This window comes from Styela clava, chromosome 2 (assembly GCF_964204865.1).
Source record: "Styela clava chromosome 2, kaStyClav1.hap1.2, whole genome shotgun sequence".
Classification (NCBI taxonomy): domain Eukaryota; kingdom Metazoa; phylum Chordata; class Ascidiacea; order Stolidobranchia; family Styelidae; genus Styela; species Styela clava.
Window position 1 is genome coordinate 10,435,906 of NC_135251.1, and position 23,796 is coordinate 10,459,701.

General features: G+C 36.1%; 2 protein-coding genes across 3 annotated transcripts in view; one reads left to right on the plus strand and one right to left on the minus strand.

Moving 5' to 3' along the window:
* Positions 1–1,984: 1,984 nt before the first annotated feature.
* Positions 1,985–23,796, minus strand: part of LOC120336360 (octanoyl-[acyl-carrier-protein]:protein N-octanoyltransferase LIPT2, mitochondrial-like) — a 140,883-nt gene continuing 119,071 nt past the window's right edge. Inside the window, exons 2-7 of one of the 2 annotated variants that reach the window (XM_078110084.1) lie at positions 5,066–5,190; positions 4,567–4,669; positions 4,363–4,446; positions 3,490–3,616; positions 2,834–2,904; positions 1,985–2,396 (exon numbers count right to left, since the gene is read on the minus strand). In XM_078110084.1, coding sequence (XP_077966210.1) covers positions 2,080–2,396; positions 2,834–2,904; positions 3,490–3,616; positions 4,363–4,446; positions 4,567–4,669; positions 5,066–5,125 — 762 coding nt within the window. In that variant the 5' untranslated portion in view covers positions 5,126–5,190 and the 3' untranslated portion in view covers positions 1,985–2,079. Of the gene's footprint in view, positions 2,397–2,833; positions 2,905–3,489; positions 3,617–4,362; positions 4,447–4,566; positions 4,670–5,065; positions 5,212–23,796 lie in introns of those variants that run through there. The other variant, XM_078110083.1, reaches the window with a different exon arrangement.
* On the plus strand, positions 5,514–22,906 carry LOC120336359 (cleavage and polyadenylation specificity factor subunit 3-like). The gene is made up of 16 exons (XM_039404030.2): positions 5,514–5,655; positions 5,842–5,905; positions 7,419–7,516; positions 8,109–8,237; positions 8,751–8,878; positions 9,522–9,661; positions 10,009–10,159; positions 11,223–11,398; positions 12,014–12,172; positions 12,683–12,829; positions 13,342–13,475; positions 13,858–13,985; positions 14,515–14,711; positions 21,039–21,185; positions 21,850–21,972; positions 22,527–22,906. The coding sequence occupies exons 1-16, from the start codon at positions 5,600–5,602 to the stop codon at positions 22,623–22,625; spliced, it is 2,076 nt and encodes a 691-aa protein (XP_039259964.2). The 5' UTR covers positions 5,514–5,599; the 3' UTR covers positions 22,626–22,906.

Here is a 23,796-nt window from a genome sequence, read left to right on the forward strand (position 1 = left end):
CGATAGAGTAGAGTAGACGATAATTAATTTGACAAACCTGGAAGTATGTTTAATACTATTTGTAAAACAGCTGTCCCATGACGATGCAGATGATTTATTCCGTTATTTCTGTGAAGTGTCCGGGCATGTTTATTAGTATTACAGCATGTCATCGGGTTAAGAATAGATTCTGGGAATTGAATAATTAATAATTTTTTTTTTTTTGACAGCATACTTGACTCGATTCAACATAAAAATAGGATAATTCATCGGTTCACAAATTTTGATGAATTTAGCTCTTGAAATACTCACTGCAAATTAATATCAATGTGTCACGGTGGAGACAGGTGAATTTATTTTGTTTCATATGCTCTCGAAAAACACTTCAAATCAACAAGTGCAGTGGAACAGAAAGTATGGAAAATAAAGCCCGTGGTTAGATTCGATAAGCGTGCGAGCAATGTTCAAATATGTGGAAACGAAATGCGGCGATTCGTACTGCTATTGTAAGATAATAGCTGTCTCTGAGCAGCGGAGTCTGTAGTGAAAATTGGCGGACAAGCTTGACGGAATAAAGTGTTCCATATTCCATAACAGTATTCTCATGTAATAAAATGAAACAGCAAAATTTAGTTGAAATATCAGGTCCCATGGGAAACAATAGAAGTAATAGCCTTCTGATGATTACGTTACAGTTCTATTTAAGCACTGACAATTGTAATCGATTGGTGGTCCATTAGTTGTAACCGACCAACGTATACGTGAGCCACACTACGACGGCGAGTAGTCCAGCAATCCTCTCTCACATAATTATCCGCCACGGCTACGGGATTCCAATCTGCGAGCCAACACAGGGTAATCAGAGGTGCAGACGCTTGCCACGATGAGCCTAAGATCTGTGCCCGGTTCGTGCCACCTGCAATGCTATCGATACTTATCCATCCACTTGAACTACGTAAAAGTAAGATTTTGTATTGCGTAAGTTCTCGTTCGATACAAATTAGTTTAAAGCCAACAATTCTGCCAGGAACATGAATTGTGCGGCTTTGCTTACATTGAATCCAGCAATGACTGCAACTTACATTGCCGATCCACAAGTGCAAAGAGGGAGTGCGTGCATTTATCATACGCGGCTCGGTGGTTTGCTCACCATGCGTTGGATCATGCTTGACATCGCCCCACCGATTACCCTGCGCGAGTCCGCGACATCGGGAAATCACTCTATGAAGAAAGCCGGACGGTAGTCGATGTTCAGTTTAGATTCCTCCACCAACAGGGCTTATTATTAGGCTTTTCTCGGTACGAATACAAAAAGGCCCTACCTGGACGTCATCCAGCGATCTCCCACTTTTCTCAACCTTATATTGGACGTACATATCGTTGCTCGTTTTTTAATACAACTGTCGTGAAATTTATTGTACTTTCTCAATTTTTTTACAAAGCTATTTGTAATATCACAAATCAGGTTACAAATCTACACTGTAGCCTAGGATCATATAATTGACCTAATTATGATGTCATAAAATGCAATAATGTTACATTGCAGATTTAAACTTCATTACATCGGTTGTGATATCAAATTATGAATTTCTTCGAATTTATTTTGACAGTGAGTGTAGTCACAGAATACCCCATCTCTAGATATCGGCCAATATTTTCTAAGCTCTTGTGTCGCTACAGAGGACACAGCCAAGCCTTAATTATATGATAATTTGTGGTGCTCCAGAAGTATGCGTACCAAGATGTCGCACAACCTGAATTCTAACCGGTACACAACACTATGTTCAGGTTGTGCGCCATCTTCTTCCTAATTTGTTTTATTTGGCTCAGTATATTCTATATATTTAAATAAAACTATACTTAAATTAGTAATTATAGTGTGGTATCACACCTCAAAATTAAGAGGGGTGTCCACCCCCAATAGCGGGTGTAGGGAAATCACCCATTTGGCTTATTTTTTATAATAGTATGCGACTTGAACAAAAGAAGGTATGCGATTTGATGTTTGAAATTTTTTATTCAAAATGCATAATATTAACAAAGTAATAATAATATAGGAACCAAAAAAAACAAAGAGTAATTTCAATATCAGAGCTTGTATCACGATTTCACACCCATATATGTTTCATTCTTTTTCTTATTCGTTACTAGTTGAAATAAAGTCTCGTCATCAATATTATTATTGTCCAATTCACAGTGTTGTAGAGGTAGAATGTCCCATTCGAATACTGATGACATTTCTTTAAGAAATAGTGGCATGACTTCTTCAACTGTGACGTCTCTACCGGTTTGCAAGCTTAGAGATGTCACGCCTTTGTCTAAGATGCCACAAGGAACTATCCGTGAAAACCATAACATATCTGTGTTGCAATTTAATGCCAGTCCATGTGAATATGTTTTTTTCTGAGCATTAATACCTGATGAAAATAAAGTAATTTAATAAGTATAACTTATCTCAAGCAAGCTCACAGTGAAATAAATAAAACACATCTGCGAGCAAAGTGAGTGAACACATACAACTTCTTTTTGGCAATACCTTCCATCTTATATTCTGTACGCATTAAACCTTATCTAAGATGAGTCGACGGAGTCGAAAAAAACTTATCTAAGTTACCTTATCCTACCTACCCCCTTGGATAATTTAACAATAATGCTTGATATTTGAATATCGCAATTCATTTTATTAATATGGATACCAAGATATTTATACGATTCCACATTTCTAAGAATAGCCCCCCCCCCCCCTCCCCCAATTTAGATTTTTTTCGACAACAAAAATAAAATAAACTTTGATAAATAAAAGTCTTAAAATTAAACTGCCCATCAACTTATCAAATCTCACCCTTGAACTCACCCATTGCACATATTTTATCGTTCCCAACCCAAACTCCTGTGTGAGGAGATCGAATTCCTTCTATATTGTACCTGGAAATACATTTCAGATTTGCTATTGAAAGAGGAAAATTCAATTCAAATAGAGAACTTGCGCACCCACTTTATGCTTTATAAAGCATTGGGCGCTCCAAAAGCATGTGTACGGTTATGGATAATTTTGTTCACCTACTTTACTTCAAGTTCAATAAAATTATGGCCTAACCATAACCTGGTACACATACTCCGGGAGTACCAAACAGTGACATATAAACCATAATACTTATTATAAACATGAACAAGTTTGCATTGATAATTTTCTGCAAAATGCCCCATGAACTTAACAAATAATGACTATCAATTCATAATATACCACAATATTGCATCTTCTTGCACAATCATCCAAAAAATAGTTACTCAATATTTATGGTAGATGTTTTGGTAAAAGTTGGATTAAATGGTTTTTTGGAAACTTTCTAGTCAATATGTGTATGAAATGACAAGCTATGATTAGCCGACCTCAGTTCCAAAAATAATAATTTCAATGTGTGGTGGCTAATATGCAATTATACACAAATTACCACTTGGAAACTCAAAACCAGATAACAAAACATATTGAAATATAATGAATGACCTTACTTTTTACAAAGGTTAATGATAACTTCTTCCAGCAACCAAACATACTTTCTTACACCGATTTCTATCTGAAGTTGACTGAACACAGGATAAACAACTAACTGACCTGGCCCATGAAATGTTATCAGACCTAGGAATGAAAGTAAATCACAATTTATGTACGAAGGGCTTGGATAAACATTTGCAACTCTTTGATATTGTAAAGCATAATCTTTTGATACCCTTGGATATCGGAATCTTCCAATGATTATTGAATTCACTTTACTATGAAAAAGTGATGACGTGATGCATTGAAATTGATAAATTTTTACAGACATATACTACCGTATATCAAATATAAAGTAATGATAGAACCTGTGTGAGATATTACTCTGCCATAAATTTGGAGCCTGGTAATGTTCCGTTGTAATTTCTGGATAGTTAATCAAAAATAGTTAACAGAGGGCATCATTAGAAATGAGTTAAAATCATCTTGCCATTTTAAATATATTATATTCGTGGGTGGCAGACATTGGAACGTAGTATGTGTACCAGACTACCAGGTTAGGGTTAGGCCATAATTTTATTCCAATTTTCCTTATTTTAGTTCTATTACGAGTTCAGGGACTAGCCAAGTGACTCCCGTAGTATTTGCACCTGAAATCATAGCCAAATCGGGTACACATACTACATTCCGGTGTCCGCCATCTTGATTCACATACTTCGGAAGTACCTATTCGAATATGCATAATATAGCATAATTTAGTGTATTCAGTAACAAAATATTTAATCTTTGAAAACTTTGATAGTATTGTAGTTGGTGAAGTGACCACTGGTACTCCTTCCCTACTTAATGTCTTTTTTAACTGAAGCAATTAATTTTTATCTGAAATTTACCTCCTCTGTCAGTTTTCACAAAATCTGCTCCAAGACTTTCCAGTAATTTTTGCTCTTCATCTGTGTATTGCTTGTCTCTGTAACCTGTGTAATATTGTTAGCATTGAACAGTTGAATAATCCATGTGCATTTCCACATTAGGTGTAATTATTCTTTTTCAAGTTGAACTCAGACATAAGTATTTCTGAAGTTAACAAAACCTACCTATCGTATACACAGGGTTGTGTTGTAATAATAGTAAAGTAGGACTTGCAACTTCTGGTTGAACTTTGTTCCAATTGACAAGATTGTGTTGAAGTTTTAAAGCCTGCAATAAATGAGACATTACATCAGTACATTGATTTCAATTGCATAATACCAAAATATCACACTTCCTCAAAAATTGAGGGTAAAATCTCCATGAATCGATGAAAAGGGGTTGATCAAAATATTATAAATGGAGAAATGCATGATCTCATTTTGCAGCTTTGCCACCAGATACATTTAACATCTGAGGGCTGGGTGGTGTCTATGACTGCGTTAGGGCAAATTATCCGTGTCTCATATAACTATGAAACTGCTAGAATGTATAATATTTAATTTTTTTTATTTGTGTTTGAATATTTTCGTTGGAGATACCTACAAAATTAAAATGTCTATAGAATGTTTGAATGTCAAAGATACCGTACTGCCGTAAGTAAGATTATAATAAAGGCATGCTAACCTTTTTATATCTCACAGTTCCAAGATAAAAAGCACGCGCGAGTGGTCGAATCTTTTCCATTTTCTATAATTTACGTTTTTCGAGCTCGCCGGTTTGTTTCAAAAGATTGAATTAACGAATACATGAAACTGTGTGCGACAAATGCAGCTCAGTTACCTCCAAAAGTCACGTGATTTTGTTGGTGTATGAATGCATTGATGCGTATATTTATGTGGAAGTTGGAGTTGAAAGAAAGAAGTTTCATTTTTTCGCAAAGGCAATCATGAATATCGTACGTAAGCATGAATTTGATTTGAATCGATATTGCATAAAACTGATTTGTATTTGCAATTGAACAAATTAATTATATATCTCGCGTTTTTCCCGTCAAAATAAATTCTCAATTCTGTGAAAAACTTTCATTCAATTGAAATCTCCGGTCACTACTCAGTTCATGCTCCACATTTCCCAAAGAACCGGTACTGGTACGGTAACTGATTCTCTCGGAACCGTGTCTTATTCGTCTCCTCGTTCGAAGGGAAATAAACGGATAAAATGGCGAATAGTGGACAGAAGACCGAAGAAACTGATTTATTAAAAATCACTCCGCTGTGAGTAATATACGACTCCATTTCTTCTATGTCTGACAATGCATCTATGGAACCAATTTGAGATTTTTGTACTGGTTTTGCAATCTTCAGATGTTACACTTCAGCAATATGCTGTATTGTAAATGATAATTTTTTGTTCAACATGATTCAATTTACAGATTTAGCGTTTTTTTTTTATAATTTCAGTGGGTCTGGTCAAGAAGTTGGGAGATCATGTCATTTGATGGAATATAAAGGAAAAAAGATTATGGTAGACTTTTATTAAGGATTTTATTTTTTGGTTGTTGAGCACTATTTAAAGTTTTCGTTCCATTTTTTTTTTTCAGCCAACAATTTATAATACGATGGACATGATAGTAGGGCCTAGTTCCCAAATTCCAAGAATGTTTCGTCATTTGGTTCAATAAAACGAACACTCCATATGTCTCACAAATGAGGGTTGTCTGGCACGACGGCAGATGCGTCATATCGCGCCATGCTTGTCTCGATAATAATCTAAATTAATCGAGGGCCATCAAGTTACCAAAGTTGCCGTTTTTTGCTAAAAACTCTCGAATGCCATGGTAAAAATCGGATTATTTTTTCCCGATGAATTCAATGATTACGTTTATTAGATTGCGCTTCTCTTTAGTTTATCACGCAACTTCTTTTTACTGCATTTTTACCGACATTGAGGGACAACAATGTCCAAACGTCCCCAAAGGGAGGGGTGTCTGTTCGTCGCAAAATGGGATTCTCTGAAACGAGACAATGTCGCTCCATCTTCAAAGTGTGCTGTATTGCATGATGGTTTAGTGAGCAGAACTTTAGATCAACAATGTTGTTTGGTTTCCATACCCATTCTCCTCCACCTTTTCTAAGGTATAGAATCCCATAATGGAGGATGATTGGGAGGGACTCCTGGGATTCCAAGAATAGTGACATCTTTGTGTATCAATGTCTGCATGCTTGGAGCCTTAGCTGTTTTGGTAGAAACTTGTGGAAACATCAGAAAATAGAATTCAATCTAGTTCAATTCTTTAGTAGAATCTAGTTCGAGTGGGAGTGGTGACTCCTCTACGGCCCATGGGTCGGGGCCGAGGCCCAATTCAATGCTATTCCCAATTCATCAGGCTATGGGCCGCGACCCATCGAGTTATGTAAAGGGACTATTCACTTGGCTAACACAGACAGTCTCCGAACTCATAATAGAACTATAATGTGAAAAATCTGAACAAAATTTTGTCCTAACCCTAGCCTGGTACACATACTACAGGAGTATCCTTTTCTGTAGTTTGGTATTATGCTTTATTTTTATATAAAGGCTTATCGTAAGAAAAAAATTTGGTGGCATCCCACGATTTTTTTTTGTTTTGAATATTTACAATTTTGTAAAAAATTGAAAATTTTGGTAAGATAATTGAATTTTTCCTGATGGGGCCACGGCCCATAGCTTGATGGGCCACAGCTCATGTGGCCCAATTAGATGGGCCGTGGCTCCGGCCCATGGATCATAGAGGAGTCACCACCCCTGTAGTCTAGTTCAATCTGGTTCAATCTAGTTCAATTTTTTGGTAGAAACGTGTGGAAACATCAGAAAATATAATTCAATCTAGTTCCATTTTCATGCTCACCGCCTATTATTCATGAGTGTAATAAATTGAGTATGCAATGGAACTGGGCCGAAAAGATTTTGGCCCATTCCAATAATAGTAGCCCATTCCGTAACAGCTTGTCTAGTGTCTGTTCTAATCTTCATTACTAATACTTTTCATTTTATGCAGCTGGACTGTGGAATTCATCCAGGGATTAGTGGATTAGCAGGCCTTCCGTATCTTGATTTCTCTGATCCTGATAAAGTTGATTTATTGCTTGTTACACAGTAAGTAATTTTATTCTGAGTTGAATTTAAACCTAAGTCCTAAGAGAGAATTTAATGTCTTACCTTAGTATGTGGTTTATTAAATCGGCAATAATTTCAAGTATATAAAGTCAAGTGGTTTCATCTTTCATTTAATTTGAAAAAGAGATAAGGCGTTTCAATATGGGATATACCAAGAATTAAATTCAATATTTTTATTGTTTTAATTTGTCTCTTTTTTTTTGTGTGTCCTGGGGTAATATTACCTAGGTCATGGCCCCGTATGGGAGGCTTTAGCACTCATGGCCCCCCTTGTTCACCATATCAAAAAACTATTATGTTTCATTATGTAGATCTATCAAACAAAGGGTAAAAAGACAAATGTGTTTAATAATAATGTACAACCTATTACAAAAGTATTCAGGTAATGAAACTATGAAGAGCAAGGTATTTTCTTTTGAAGTGAAAAGTATGCAAACGAAATGTGATTGAAATCAATTTGTCATAATAGTATTGTGGCCTCCTATGACTACTCTGGGGCCCTCAGTTAGAAACCACTATTCTAGTCTAATATTATTGACAGAATCTTAACCTTTTTTTCCGTTTTATCCAGTTTTCATCTTGACCATTGTGGAGGTCTACCATGGTTTCTACAGAAAACTCCTTTCAAAGGACGAGTGTTCATGACTCATGCTACAAAAGCTATCTATAGATGGTTGCTTTCTGATTATATCAAAGTCAGGTAGGTTTGATCTTTTTATATTTATACTTCAAGGCAATAATATTTTGGATAACTTAATTCTATTTTTCTGGTAAAACTATATCGGAAGAATGTGAGAATACTACATTTGCCAATTCTTGTTGTTTCTTTCGGTTTTGGTAATTACTGGAAATTTAAAAAAATTGAGAGAAAGCTGGATCATTTCTATCTCTGTGGCATGGAGGCAACCGTCATTCAACTCACTTTCAACTTTGTTGAAAGTTGTCCAAAAGTTTTGAAATGTTTTAAAATTGCAAGCGGAATTTATCGATACCATATATTGTTTCGGCCCTCACAGATGTATTCAATGAAGTAAAAATAACTAAACAATTTCTGATTAAAAACAAACATACCTGGTTAAGATATATTGGGAACTGACTTCGTAACAAAATGGATATTGTAAAGAGATCTTATGGACACCCTGTTCTTTTTTGGACAACTCATATTTAAAAACTAACTCATTATAAGATTAATGTGATCATGTATTTCCTTCAGTAACATATCGACAGAGAATCAACTCTACACAGAAAGTGATTTGGAAGAATCAATGTCAAGAATTGAAACCATTAATTTTCATGAAGAGAAAGTTGTTGAAGGAATTAAATTCTGGTGTTATCATGCAGGTAGAATTGGATGTGAACTTGGAATGGTAGATGGAAGCCAAGTTTTTTTTACGCCCAATACTTTTTCTAGTATATTATGTTACTGACACAATAATGATAAGTAATGTTTTGTGTTCTGTCAGAATAATGGTTTATGTAAATGAATGAAAAAAAAAAAACTTTTAGGCTTTTAGCTGTCTGTAATCAAGATAAATTACCACTTCATCATATTGAGATGGTCTCGGAAGTTTTTCTGTTCAATAATTTATTACTATCTAAAAAAGTGTTGGGGACTTTGACCCATCTCTGTTTTTTATCCAAGATAGCCCGACAAACTTTCTCATCACTTTCACGTCTCTGCCGAATGCATGAAAGGGTATCTGCTTGAAATTGGATGTAAAACCAGTAATGGCATGCAGTTCAATTGTGGTTACTGCTCAGTTTTCATAAATGTGATCTTTATCATTTTGTAATATTAGAAAATGCAATTTAAAAATGAAATTATCACAGATGACTGCATAGCCATCTTCAACTTTATTTCTCCATGACTCATTTATGTTGTAGAATTTTATTCAAAACATGAGTGATTGACTACCTAACTCCTAAGTGAGATTAACCATTTCTTCAGACTGAAATTAACTTACATAATTCATATATTTCTCAGGTCATGTTCTTGGTGCTGCAATGTTTATGATTGAAATAGCTGGCGTGAAAGTTCTTTATACCGGTGATTTTTCGAGAGAAGAAGATAGACACTTGATGGCAGCAGAGATACCCGCTGTAAAACCAGACGTTTTAATTATGGTCAGTTCTGAATTATTTTTTACATATTTCGTTATTGTCTGCAAAATTTGCTATCGATTGGACTTAAAAATGAAAGATTTACTCTGGTTTTCGCCCAAAGGCGAAGAACTACTACTATTACAATGGCTGATTAAAAACCAGTTTTCGAAATTCGGACAAACGAGTAGCCTATATTTGAAACAATGCGATGATAATAAAATCAAATTTAAAAATAGTGAGGACTTAACACAAATGGTCACCTCTTTAAGGCCATGCTTCCACATTTCTTGCCACTTATTTATTTGCAAATTAGTAAACTGTAGTTCTGTTTGAGTATCTTTTATGAAGATGTACTAAACTTACATCAGGAATCAACATATGGAACACATATACACGAACCACGAGAGGAAAGAGAAAGTCGGTTTACAGGGACAATCCATGATATTGTTAACAGAGGGGGTAGATGTCTCATACCTGTGTTTGCTTTGGGTAGAGCTCAAGAATTACTGCTTATTTTAGGTAAGTGGATGTCTTGCATATGCTGTGCTCCACCTTAGTGTCTAGATCAGGGGTCGGCAACCTACGGCCCGCGGAGCACTATAATCCGGCCCGCGACGGTTCACTAAATTATAGTAACAAAACATTAGTTTTGACGAATATATTCTTTAGACTAAATTACATTATAACCTAACAAATATACAATTCACAATTACTCATTTAATAAGCATATAATTTAATTATAATTAAGCAAATGGCAACAAAACACAGAAAAGTTAAGGCTAAGTGCAAAGGGTTCAATGGCGCTGAAAATATTAAAATGGAATTTCATAAGATGCAATGAGGAAATAAATTTATATTCTATTCGAGAGATGTATCGCTGCTTGATTTTTATTATAAAAAGTACCATCCGTTCGGTTTTTCAACTTTCTTGAAATATGTGCGGCCCGCCAATGACTTACAACCTTTATTTTGGCTTGCGAGCGACAAAAGGTTGCCGACCCCTGGTCTAGATCTTCACCTCATGTCATGGTGTTTGCTATATTACACATAAATACAGCAGGGGCGCACCCAGGTTTTTTAAAAGAATTCGAATAGAATTCGGTAAAATTCGAATTGAGAATTTCTGCGCAATGACAAAGTAGCCCTGTGAATATGGCACACCTTTCCGGTCCACCAAGAAATTTCACAGGGGGTTGCAATCCCCTGGCTGCACCACTGATTAGCCATTTAACAGGAAGCTTAGATATCTCTATTAATGTCGGGTCTGTAAATCATCCCTATTGGATAGGAAGCGTAAGGTTCATATGGTTTTAAGAAATTGTGTTTCCGTATTTCTGTATAGAATTTTTGCTGATTAATTTTGGTGAATTTGTGACCAACAAACAACATTATATTCCCAAGTTTTAGTCTATTTTTCCATCAGCTCAATTTCAAAAAATCTTCAGGAAATACTCTTTTAAATCATATCAAATATATCGTTTCTTTTTGGATCATTAAATACTCCATTTAGAATTTACTATCAATGCAGATGTACAACAATTACCAGTATTCTGGAAAAACCTGATTTTTCTTCTTTTTTCAGATGAGTACTGGTCTAATCATCCCGAACTTCACGACATTCCTATCTACTATGCATCAAGTCTTGCTAAGAAATGTATGGCAGTTTATCAAACCTATTCAAATGCAATGAATCACAAAATACAAAAACAACTCACAATTTCGAATCCATTTCAATTCAAACATATTTCCAATCTAAAGGTGAGTGTGTTAGTTCTTATTAATTTTAAATGTCTACAAACATCTTTGTCAGGGAAAGACAAAATTGTAATCTGGGATGTCAAAATGTAGCCCAAGACAAGAGTAAGCTTCGCTTAACATGACCGTAACAAAGTTAATCTCTATTTTTCTTCAATGCGAAATTTAGTTTTCATAAATTCACATTGATTTGTATAAATTGTGTTTTGAATATATTAAAAAATATTGTTTCAGAATATATTTGGAATAGCTATGTTTATTTTATTTTTCTCTTTTCACTCTGAACAAGACCATGTAAAAGCATTCACTAATATTTAACGATATGTAAGAAGCTTCTGTTTCAGGAGAGACTGGCGTATTGCCTACTCAGTTTATTACATCCTGAGTGAGATTATTTAGTTTTGTCCATAAATTGCATTACTAGGGGAAAATACAAATAACCTATACAACTAAATCTTCTTCATCTATCAAACATGGCCCAATTTGGAATATATCCAAAATTTTTGTTTCAGAATTTATTCCCCATAGTACAAATTTTCCTTGTGGGCCCCATTTGTCTCGCGGGCGGCAGATTGCACACCTTGGTTTAAACCATTCTAATAATCTTCTCTGTTTTAGGGAATGGAATATTTTGATGACGTTGGTCCCTCAGTAGTAATGGCATCACCTGGTATGATGCAGACTGGCTTATCTCGTGAATTGTTTGAAACTTGGTGCACAGATAGAAGGAATGGTGTTATTATTGCTGGTTATTGTGTTGAGGGGACTATGGCTAAGGTAGTATAAATATTGGTTGTACTATTTCAGTGTGGCTAGATTTTCATATGTTAGTTCGCTCAGAGCAAGGTAATGAACCTTTTTCCAAAATTATAAAAGAACCACAAGCCAACACCTGGCCATTATAAACTATTTGTAAATTTGCTCTTCTGTGGCGAATATGTCAGTAAATTGTGGCTGACACATGTGGCTTGAAACAATCCAATTCAATATTTTCAGGTTGGTACCTATGATGTGAAAGAAAACTTTGCATATACTGGTTCATTCGATAAATGCAAATCTTATTTTAAATCGTCCACAAGACTACAGTATTGTCAGATAATGATCACAATCACAGGCATTCCATCAATTAGTATTTATGCGTTTATTACCGTTATACATAAGGACAGTTTCTATAGCTTGCAAGTTTGCAATAACATCTTAGTTAGGCTGTACTGTTGTATTAATATCACTGTCACCTAACATTGTCCGTCTATTTTTTCTGATATAAGTTTTTTGTTCTCTATTCAGCATGTTCTATCAGAACCAGACGAAGTACAGACAATGCAAGGACAGAAGATCCCATTGAAAATGTCCGTTGACTACATCTCGTTCTCTGCTCATGCTGACTATAGACAAGTTTCTGAATTTGTGCGAACAATCAAGCCTCCACATATAGTAGGTTCATCTTATTTCATTATATGATTGCTACTCCATGTTTTTTTCATTTTTTTTTGGATAGCCAATTCGAATATAATATTGGAATATCACGACCTTCCAATATTTTGTTGGGGCTCCCAAAGTATGCGAACCAAGATGGCGGACATCGGAATGTAATATGTGTACTAGGTTAGAGTTAGGCCATAATTTTAGGTATAAATACTACGGGAGGCTCTTGGCTAGTCTTCGAACTGATAATAGGACTAAAATAAGGAAAATTGGAAAAAAATTATCGCCTAACCCTAACCTGTTACCCATGTTACGTTCCGATGTCCGCCATCTTGGTTCGCATACTTCGGGAGCACCATTTTTTTTTGTAAATTTATAGCGATTTGTACAAATTTGTCTTGACACCTATTATTTGAAATCATCATGCCGTTAGATTGAGTCGTCTTTCACTTTCCTCTCCGTCAGGACTAATTTGAAAAACCTAATCCAAAGCTTGCTTATCTTACACTCCTTATACCCAGGTACTTGTTCATGGTGAAGCAAATGAAATGGGCAGATTGAAAGCAGCATTGAACAGAGAATATGAAGATGATTTAGAAACTTCTATCAAAATACATAATCCTAAGAATACGGAATCCGTGCAATTGTATTTCAGGTAGATTGTTGCCGTCTAAAATGAGAAGTGTTCCCAAATTTTGATATTCATAAACTATTTTCAATGCCAATTGATTGTATTTAAATGTAATCAGAGATCAATATATTAGAATGTATTGAAGAGGGTATTCTATTCCAGGGTTTCCCCCAACTTTTTGGGCCTTGGACCCCTATTTTAGAATCATAGTTTTGACGGACCCCATTCTATGCTGTATCCATTTCTGTGCCTAATCAAAGAGGAAGGATAATGTTTTATTCACAACAACAACCTAAATATAATGTGCGAAACACCCATCCCTGCCATATTTGATACTATTTCTTCTAGAAAATAAAATAATAATTTACACTCACATAAAATTTATTATTTTTTTTTCATGTTCCAGAGGTGAAAAAATGGCTAAAGTTATGGGAAGTCTGGCGATGAAGAGACCCAAACATGGAGACAAATTATCTGGAATTCTTGTCAAAAGAAATTTCAATTATCATATACTTGCACCACAAGATTTGTCAGGTAAAGATCCATGAATTTATACAGAGAGTTAATCTTTGAATTAATCAGAAATTCTTGAGCAGAGACATCCAAAAGATTTATTTACATAATAATTTTCTGAAGAGTTGACTCCACAATTGCACGTTTCTTTGATATGTGAGATCTTTTTGAGTAAAATCCCACTTTTCGAGAACAGTTTTATCAATCATCATTGTAACTTCTACATTGATGGTTGAAAAGAGTCACTAGTACTGAGTTTGGCTGAGACTGTCGATTCTGATATGAATTCGACGCTGATATTGAATTCAGTGGTAGAGTTATATTTTCTTTCAGAATTGAAAATCTGAGGCATATTTCAGAATTCTAGAAAATTCTCAATCAAGACATCTTAATTTTTGTTTTTTTGTTCTTGGGAAAAGGAAGTTTATAAGTCGGCTCAATCATATGGTGAACCACGGCCTCTTGTGTGGTTCCCAATCCGTGTCAGTTTGGGGATCAATTATCTGTTTTTGATGCATGAATTTATGTTATCATCATTTCTCATTTTTAGCCCACACGAATCTGGCAACCTCAGTTCTGACACAAAGACAAACAGTTGCATTTTCTGCTCCTCTGTCTATGTTACAATATTATTTATATCAACTCTCAAACGATGTAACAGCTGTCAAACTACAAAACGGGAAAGATTGTTTGAGGATTTTCGATGCCATTACAATCGTCAAAGAACCTAATATGTTGGTTTTAGAGGTAAGGATGGCTGTATAGAGAAGTATTCGTCTAGTTTGGCAATTGGAACACTTCTTCAGGAACGCTTTCTGATTTTGCGCCTCTAATTACCCTAGATCAGGGTGGTCCAAGGTTGTGGGCTCCATGGGCCACAAAATTATTTTGGCATTGGTCGCGGGTAGGGCTGTCCAAGCGAACCAAATATTCGAAATCGAATCGAATCGCAAATTATTCGAATCGTTTTTCGGCTAATTTCCGAATCACTAAAATTAGTTACAAAAAGCGGAAGAAACCACCTTTGCAGGACGTTTTTCGAGCTTAGACCACTCTCGCTCCCGGCTTAATTGGTTTCCCGATATTTCTCTCGCCTTCATTTTGTGATAAACATTTACTCCTAATGCCCACCCGGTGGCACGTGATCAGCCATTTCATGCATGGTCATCATAACTTAAAAGTTAAAATCGGTAATGACGTTTTTAAGAGAGTACACCATTTCATGCATGGTCATAATAACTTAAAAGTTATAATCTGTAATGACGTTTTTGAGAGAGTACACAAGGAGAAAAAAGGGCAAATTAGAAAACGATAGTTCTATAAATAGAATCGATTTGAAGCTGTTGAGTTAGTTATCATAAGAACAGTCATTAGACACTGATAGTCAGCTAAACAACATTCCAATATGGTCGAGTTAAATATAATTTCCTTGAACGCCAATGGCCTCGAACACCATCTAGCGGAAATGACGGCTTTCATTGAGCACGAAAAGCCAAATGTTGTTTGCGTCCAAGAAGCGCACCGTCTAAATAAAGCCAGGATTACGCATTGGGCTAACCGACTCGGTTTCAATGCTTATTTTAACACCCTGGATAGGGACGAAAAGCATCACGCCTACTTTTGGCAAGGAACAATTATAATGGTCAAATTAGAAAACACCCAAACACCGTCCAGTTATACCATACATATTAGGCATCGCTGCGACAGTATAGAGGTTCAGATAGACGAACAAAATATAAAAATATTTAATGTCTACGCCCCGGCGCAGAACGGACCCAAAAAAACCGAATTTTATGAAAACCTTGTGTATATTCTGACCAATTACTGTGACACAGGAAATATAATAATAGCCGGAGACTTTAATATGGTACTAGAACCCATTGATGTGTATGATACCAAAAATTTCAAACTACGACCGCCTGAAAAAATCTTCTGTCGCTTTTTACAAATCAACAATATCTTGGACACCTATAGAGACAAATTCCCCAATAAACAAATTTATACCTATCAATCTGGCACCCAGAGACGTAGAATCGATAGAATATACTCTTCCTTTGACTTATATAGTACTATCTCAACCATTACTCATACGATAAACACAATATCAGACCACCTGTTATGCCCGCAGATTAAGCTCAAGCAAGCAAAGAAAATCCGGTGGGGAAAAGGAACCTGGCGAAATAACACCATACTCTACGAGGATAAGACCTATATCGAAGTTGTAAGACATTCATATAATTTGGCCCTTCTCGATCTAGAAAATAACGTTTCGATATTGGACTGGTGGGATAGTACCAAACAAAAAATAAAGAAAGTCACGGTCGCCTATTCAAAAAACCTAGCTAAAACCAAAAAGAACAATACTTTCAAACTGCGCCAAAAATTAAATAAACTCATAAATGAAGGAATTAAAGAAAACGCACTTACGATCCAAAACTTGAAAGTAGAACTGAATGTCATACTAGACGAACGGAAGAGCTTAGATGTGGTGATGGCTAGAATGAAAAATCTGGAAGACGGCGAAAAACCCACCCGAACCTTTTACAAACGGATCAGAAAGAGGGTGAAACAGACCACCATTGAAAGCGTTAAAGACCGTAATGATTGTTTAGTCACGAGTGAAAAGGGAGTTTTAGCAACCATAGAAGATTTCTATGCGAGGCTATGGGGAATCGGATCAGAAACCGAAAAAAGAAATCAAGATCATTATCTCGACCTTATGAGCTCCAGTATAATACCAGAGCTAGAGAAATCCGTCATAGAACAACGCGTAACCTCAGAAGAAATTTATAACGCTTTAAAATATATGAAAAATAATAAGTCGCCAGGCATGGATGGTTTGAGTAGAGAATTCTACATAACTTTCTGGGACACGATCAAACCACAGTTTACGCAGTTAGTTAATAATATTATGACATTCGGACATTTTCCCAAATCCTCTAAATTGGCCAAAGTTAAATTAATATACAAAAAAGGTGAAGAAACAGAATTAAAAAATTGGCGCCCAATAACCACACTCAATATGGACTACAAAATCATATCAAAAATACTCGTCAAAAGACTGGAACCAGCTCTAGCTCACATCATTAGTTCGTCGCAAAAATGTTCTCTACCACATAGGGACATGTCAGACGTCTATTATAACAAGGACGCAATAATTCGGTTCTGTAAATCCAAAAATATACCCGCAACGATGGTACTCATCGACAATTTAAAGGCTTTCCACAATGTTGATCACAAATTTCTTTTCGGCATTTTGGACAAAATAGGGATCGGAAACCGGTTTCTGAGCGTTATTAAAAACATGTATCTAGAAAATAAAAGCTGTATTGATGTAAACGGGAAATTGACTCAGGAAATTAGGATTGGACGCGGAATAAAACAGGGCTGCCCTTTAAGCATGCTCCTGTATGCACTTAGCGTGGAACCGTTAGCCAGGTCGGTTCAAATCAACCAAAACATACGCGGTATAAAACTGGCAAAACAGGAGCACAAACTCGATCAATATGCAGATGACGTAACCTTTACTGTTTCGAACCAACCATCCATTACTGAAATTTTCCACGAACTTCACAATTTCGAACTAGCCTCAGGACAAAAAATTAACAAAGAAAAAACCCAAATTTTGTGTATTACCCAATCATCATATAATTCGATCTTTCAATCTCCCTACAGACGATACATTAAGAAGGACGTAAAAGTACTTGGAATGAATTTTGGTCAAAAACCTCTATATAAAACATGGGAAGAAATACAGCTAAAACTAATCAGAACTATAAACTATCTTAAATTCCGAAATCTTACATGGTTTGGTAAGCAAATCATTATAAACTCGCTATTAATGTCGATAGTAATGTTTCATGCCAAAGTTAAACCACTCCCCCCAATTGCTATGAAGGAGATAAACAGAGCTCTCTTTCAATTCTTGTGGCATCCCAACAAGATAGAGGCAATAAGCAGAAGAAAACTCCAACTACCACGAGAGGAGGGCGGTATAAACATGATAGATATAAAAGCCAAACTAGAAGCATGCCGGGTTGAGAAGATGAAGGCGCTGGTTAATGGAGTCAACTTGGATCAATTCTGGCACCTCGAAGCGCAATATTCACTGGGGACCAAAATTAAACAGATTAACCAAAATCTTTATACAAACTCAATGCCCCACGCTGCAATAATTCCAGCATACTGGCGGGATATCTTGAGCATATATCAATCAACCAACTTTTCGTCGGGAGAATGGGAGACAATTAGGCACAGGGATATATATTCAAAACTAAAAAGCAGACATCAAGAACAACAACAGGAAAACATCAACTGGGAAGATGTCCATCTGATGAAGAACACATCAAGAACATACTACACAAACGCCGAAAGGATCTGTTCCTATCGCATTGTGAGAGATGGATACATCTTCGGCGACCGTATGAGGAGTATGTCCCTTAGATTCGATACGTATGGAAATTTGAAAATATTAGGGTGCAAATTCTGTAAAAGCCTTGTCGACAACACTAAACACATATTCCTGGACTGCCTTAAAACAAAAACTTATATAGCCGAAATTATAAACGTACTCAACCGTATATTAAGCGTCCGAATTAAGATAACGGAAGAGGAAATTCTCTATAATAGCTATATCGGCCCCAATGCAATAGTTGTTACCAAATGCTTCGTCATAATGAAAAAACAATTGATTGGCACAAAAATAAAACTTGATATTCAGAATAAATATATGACCCCCATAGACGACAATGTAGTCTCGAAGACAATATCCCTATTCATACAATTTTTAACAACTATGGAATACAAATTCAGCAACCTCCAATTCTTTGGTATACTAGATAACTGGAAAGAGATCCTAAATGGATATTTATCATCATAATTTTGATCCATGAAAAAAATCTCGACCCAGCGCGAGCGGTAGCATAATTGCTGACCGCAAATGCCAACATTTCAGACCGTTTTTAACAACCGTAATACCATCTCACAATTAGCGGATGTGATGAATCGGAAGCTTCGTGGTTGATGTCGTGCTGTGTGCGTGTTGCACGTCACGCAGTACGTACGGAAGTCGTGGTGGCGGAAGTCGCGCTGTGCTCTGCATGGCGCAGACGGAAGCCCTGGGCAAAGTTATGCTGTGACATACAGCATATACTGAACCCCGGGGTGGAAGTTTGTGCCGTGCTGTGGCGCGGCAAATACTGAAGCCACCATAAGCATATGACTGCTGCTTACGCAGTGGCATGCTTATGAACCGTTATACCGATATGACTCGGATATGACGTGTCATTAGACACTGATCCGAGCTTTGGAAAACTCTGATCCGCAAGAAAAGTTAAAAAAAAACTCAAAGCTGAAACAGGTGTTTTGGGATCCTTATGATGGCAATACCTTCTTTCAATGGAATATGTAATTTTTTATGATGGCAACACTGTATTATCCATCTACCGTATATACCAAGACAAATAATTGCACTCTTGAATTTTAATTGCATATTATAGTCATCAAACTAGCTTCGAATTTGTTAAATGCAATTTTGAATTTGAGCAACAGTTTTATCTATATTAATGGTTGTTATTATTTTGCTGGAAATTACACAAAAAAACATGAGACTAGTGAATAGGATTAGAATAGCATTTACAGGCTTTACATGTCCTATTAAAACTGAATCCATTAGAATTGAGATTGCAATTTTTGAATTGTGCAATTTTTACTCTTAACACTCAACAGTTTGAGACCCAAATTTTGAGGTCCTCCACTTTTTTTTGACCAGTTCATGCAAGCGTTTGATCACCTTTCATCTGAAATCATTGTATTGCAAAATACCAGCAGTAAGTAAGATGTAACTGCACATATGTTACCATAACATTGAAGGGTAGGCGGTTATTGTATAATAGAGACAGATTCAGGATTGCGCAACAATATTCGATTATTCGGTTCGATTCGGCAAAAATATTCGATTCGATTCGAATCAAAAAATTATTCGAATTTGGACAGCCCTAGTCGCGGGCCACAATAGTGCCAGGAATAGGTAAACAGTGCAGTACAGAACAAGCACTTCTATTGTGTAAACTCATGGTTATCAGGCATTGCCAACCTAGGCTAATGGAGTCCGCATTCGATGTTTAGTTTTCTATCATGCCTACATTGTTAGCATATATTCCCGACCAAAACGATAGAAATCTAGGTAACAATTTAGACTGTCCATCACATCTTCAACTTCGCTAGTTGCTTCAGCTAGCCATCATACTAGTCAATTCAGTCACAGTAGTGATAACAACAAGATGTCAAACAATTTTTCTGATTTATTTTATGAGAAGCAATTTAAAATACGATATTCTGATTACTCTCCGAATGCGGCGCGGGCCACAAATAATGAAGCATCGGGTATTGTGTGGCCCACGGGCCTGGGTTTGGAACACCTGCCCTAGATTGCGGGTCTCCTTGTAGTCCTAGGATGCCCCACACAATCTCTGGCCAGTTGAAGTTTTCTCCGCCATCAAGTCCATGCATCTGAAATGACTTGACTGGTTACCTATCATTGCCATACCCAACATGGTAAACCGACAAGGAGAGTGGGTACCCATATGACGAAGACATCTTATCGCTTTTCCTCTCCCCCTGGATAATTATGTAAATCCTATCCTATCTTTATTTCTGTTCTTAGTTTTTTTCCTCAAATAGTTCAATGATAATTCAAAAATTATGATTAGGCTGTCTTATCGACTTTCTTCTTCCTCATATGAAACTACTAGTTGACTTACTGATCTGTCTATGTCTGAGATGGCCAAAACCTAATCCAGTGATTCCAAAACAAATTGAAGATTTGAATCAATTCGAAATTAATGATTCACAACATTTTATATTCTTTAGTCTAGAAATAATTTTAAAATAGTTTTATTTGGTGAAATTTTTTTGATAGATTTAGGCCTCACAGTATTTCCAAAAGGGTCATAATTTAATTTCGAAATGTAAAATAGAGAACTCATTCAGTCATTGTTCATCTCAACTTACCAGTATTTCCTAATTTAAATTCATTTTTCCCAGGCCTATCACACTCGTTTTTTTTATTTTTAGTGGACAGCCAGTCCAGCAAATGATATGTATGCAGACTCCGTACTAGCAATCATATTACGAGTTGATACCGATCCACAAGCACAAAAAGTTCCGCTCCAACGACTACAGAAACCAGATTTAAACAAAGAATTCAAAAGTCGATTGGAGGTAAGTTGATATAGGGCAAAGTTCTTATTTTTTAGATAACGTTTTCACGTTTTATACTGTGTACAAGAATTCACTGGACTTACTATTTTTAACAATTGCTGGAATCCCTTCGCCATCATAGGGTGATAATTTCTGGTGATTTGATATTTTCAAAATGTATGAATACCACCTATGGGTTTGAAAGTTTTACTATCACGTGGGATAATTATGTGTCGTCATAGGTGGTTCACATAACCGCTGGTTGGTTAACATTCCCCCCACCATCAAGTCCATGCATCTGAAACAAAATAACTGACTAAATAATCCATACCTAACATAGACGGTAATCGGACGATAGGCCGTAGTTTATCATATGTGATTGATTTTTGTTAAAGAAAGAGACAATGTCAGCCTTGGATGAATATGTAAATCCTATCCTATCTTTCCGACTCAGAATTGCCAACTTAATTTATGACATCCTGTTTGAGGTTGTGTGCAAGAGGTTTGGACCCAAAATATTATTTTCTGCAATGCTAAACACATCTGAACCATTAAGCCATCGTGTCTATTAATGTGGTGATAATTTCTGGTGATTTGAAATGTTTTAAAATGATAAAATATTTGGGTTTAACCGCTCCAGATAATATTGTTTGTTTGTTACCGAGTATATTCCTTTTTCTTTCAGGTTATGTTAGAAAGTATGTACGGAGAAAGTTCAATCCAACAACCAGCTCCAGGAGAAGAAGTAGCAAATGTTATAACACTGGCCATAGGAACAACAAATCTTACTATCAATACAGAAACAAGGGTATGCTTTGTATGTATTTTTTGAGTTGATAGAGATGTAGTTGTAACTGTGAGTGATTGTATGAAATGCTGTGGAGTTGGCACAGATGTTTTCTACCTCAAGCCAAAGACATCTACATCTCAATTGTCTCAAAAATTTGAATCACATTCGTCATTGTTTATGTAATGGCATGACAGATTTAGTTCTTAGCTAGTAAACACAGTCAAGGCAAGCGAGGGGTGGTCTTGCTACCAATATGTGCATTGATTTTAAAAGCAAATACTGAAATGTTCCAATCTTGGCTTCTTCCGACATCTTATTTTCTAATGCTGGACGAGAAATGGACATATGGATCGTTTTGTTGTTCTTATTGTTGGTATTTTTCTTATTGTTTACTCGTGAACTACTGCACCATTTGCTTTGAGTGTAAGGATTTGAATTGTGAATTTTGGTAAGGATCATGTATGTTCGATGAGGTGAAATTATGAGTGAGAAATTATTTAAACTTAAAAAGTCAAAGCTTTTTATCATTTTTTTGTAGAAAACCTTCCATATTTTTTGTTTTTATTTTATAGGAAATCTGCTGTCCAGATGATCCAAACTTAAAAGAAACATTGTCAGATTGTGTTGAAAGACTTCACGCTACTGTGATGCCTGTTGGATCTGAAGTCTGATTCTGCCAGGGAAAATGAAGCGCAACCTGGCAAAATAAAATCCTGGGTTTATCAACTAAGTTGGGAAAAGCCTGCTCTGGATGTGCTGTTCAGAACAAGGTCTTGCGCATTCTGTTCTTATACCTGACTGTTTAACCTTTAACCAGAATGGCAATTTACCGATGGACGGGCTTCTGCAAGTGACGGGGGAGAAGTGAATCTAATACCATTACCTTCTTGCAAAGAATAAATGTTCCCTTATTATTATTTTAAAATTGTATTAAATTAATGCAATTTCTATATTGCTTTTTCGCTAGCATGGTAGTTTGGTGGAGTGTACTCCATAACGTTAGAAAACTCGCTCCCGCTGACGGGAAGATGATATTTCCCGCGCGATTAAGTTTACTTAGAGACCGTATTATTCCATGTGTTAAGTCTAATTCTCCGATAATCTTCAAATTAAAGCGGCCTTTTACGGATGTTATAGCTAACCGCCTTATTGAAAAAACGGGTTTCCTAATATCAAAGTTGTGAATGCGAAAGTTTCTTTTGTGCATTCGACAGCGAGGTGTTTGAGAATATGACCCGATTGCATAGCTCTGGTTGGGGCTTTAAAAGTCAAGAAAAGATTTAAGATCGACTGCAACTCCGGGTTGTAAAAGTTTTCGACTCCCATATCCAAACTTCGTGAAAATCAAGTTTTGACTTTTACAAATGCAGTCTTCTCCTCTACATTAGCGTATCTAGGGCATAGGTTCTCAAAGTGCTCCGTACGGAGCCCCAGGGGCTCCGCGAGCTATTCGATTACTTTTCAAAATACTGACTAATTTTGTAACTGTTCAAAGAAGCAATAACAGCTTTGATGAAATCTGACAACAATATAGCCTCGAAATATGACAAAGAGGCGGAATTAAAAAATGACATTATTTAAAGGCAGGAGCGCAGCCAGGATTCTTTAAGAGAGAGGTGATTCAAAATTGGAATCGGAAATTTCCGCGCAACATTCTTCGTGATTAAAAAAACGGATAACGAGATTTCTGTTGCGCAAAATATTCAATCCATGACCGATGCGAGCATTTAACGTGTCTCGTCGTTATAATGTAATTGTGCTCATCGTTACCCACGTTTGATTCGAGATTACTATTAGGATTACTAAAATGAAAGAATACTAAATAACATAAAATATGTGATA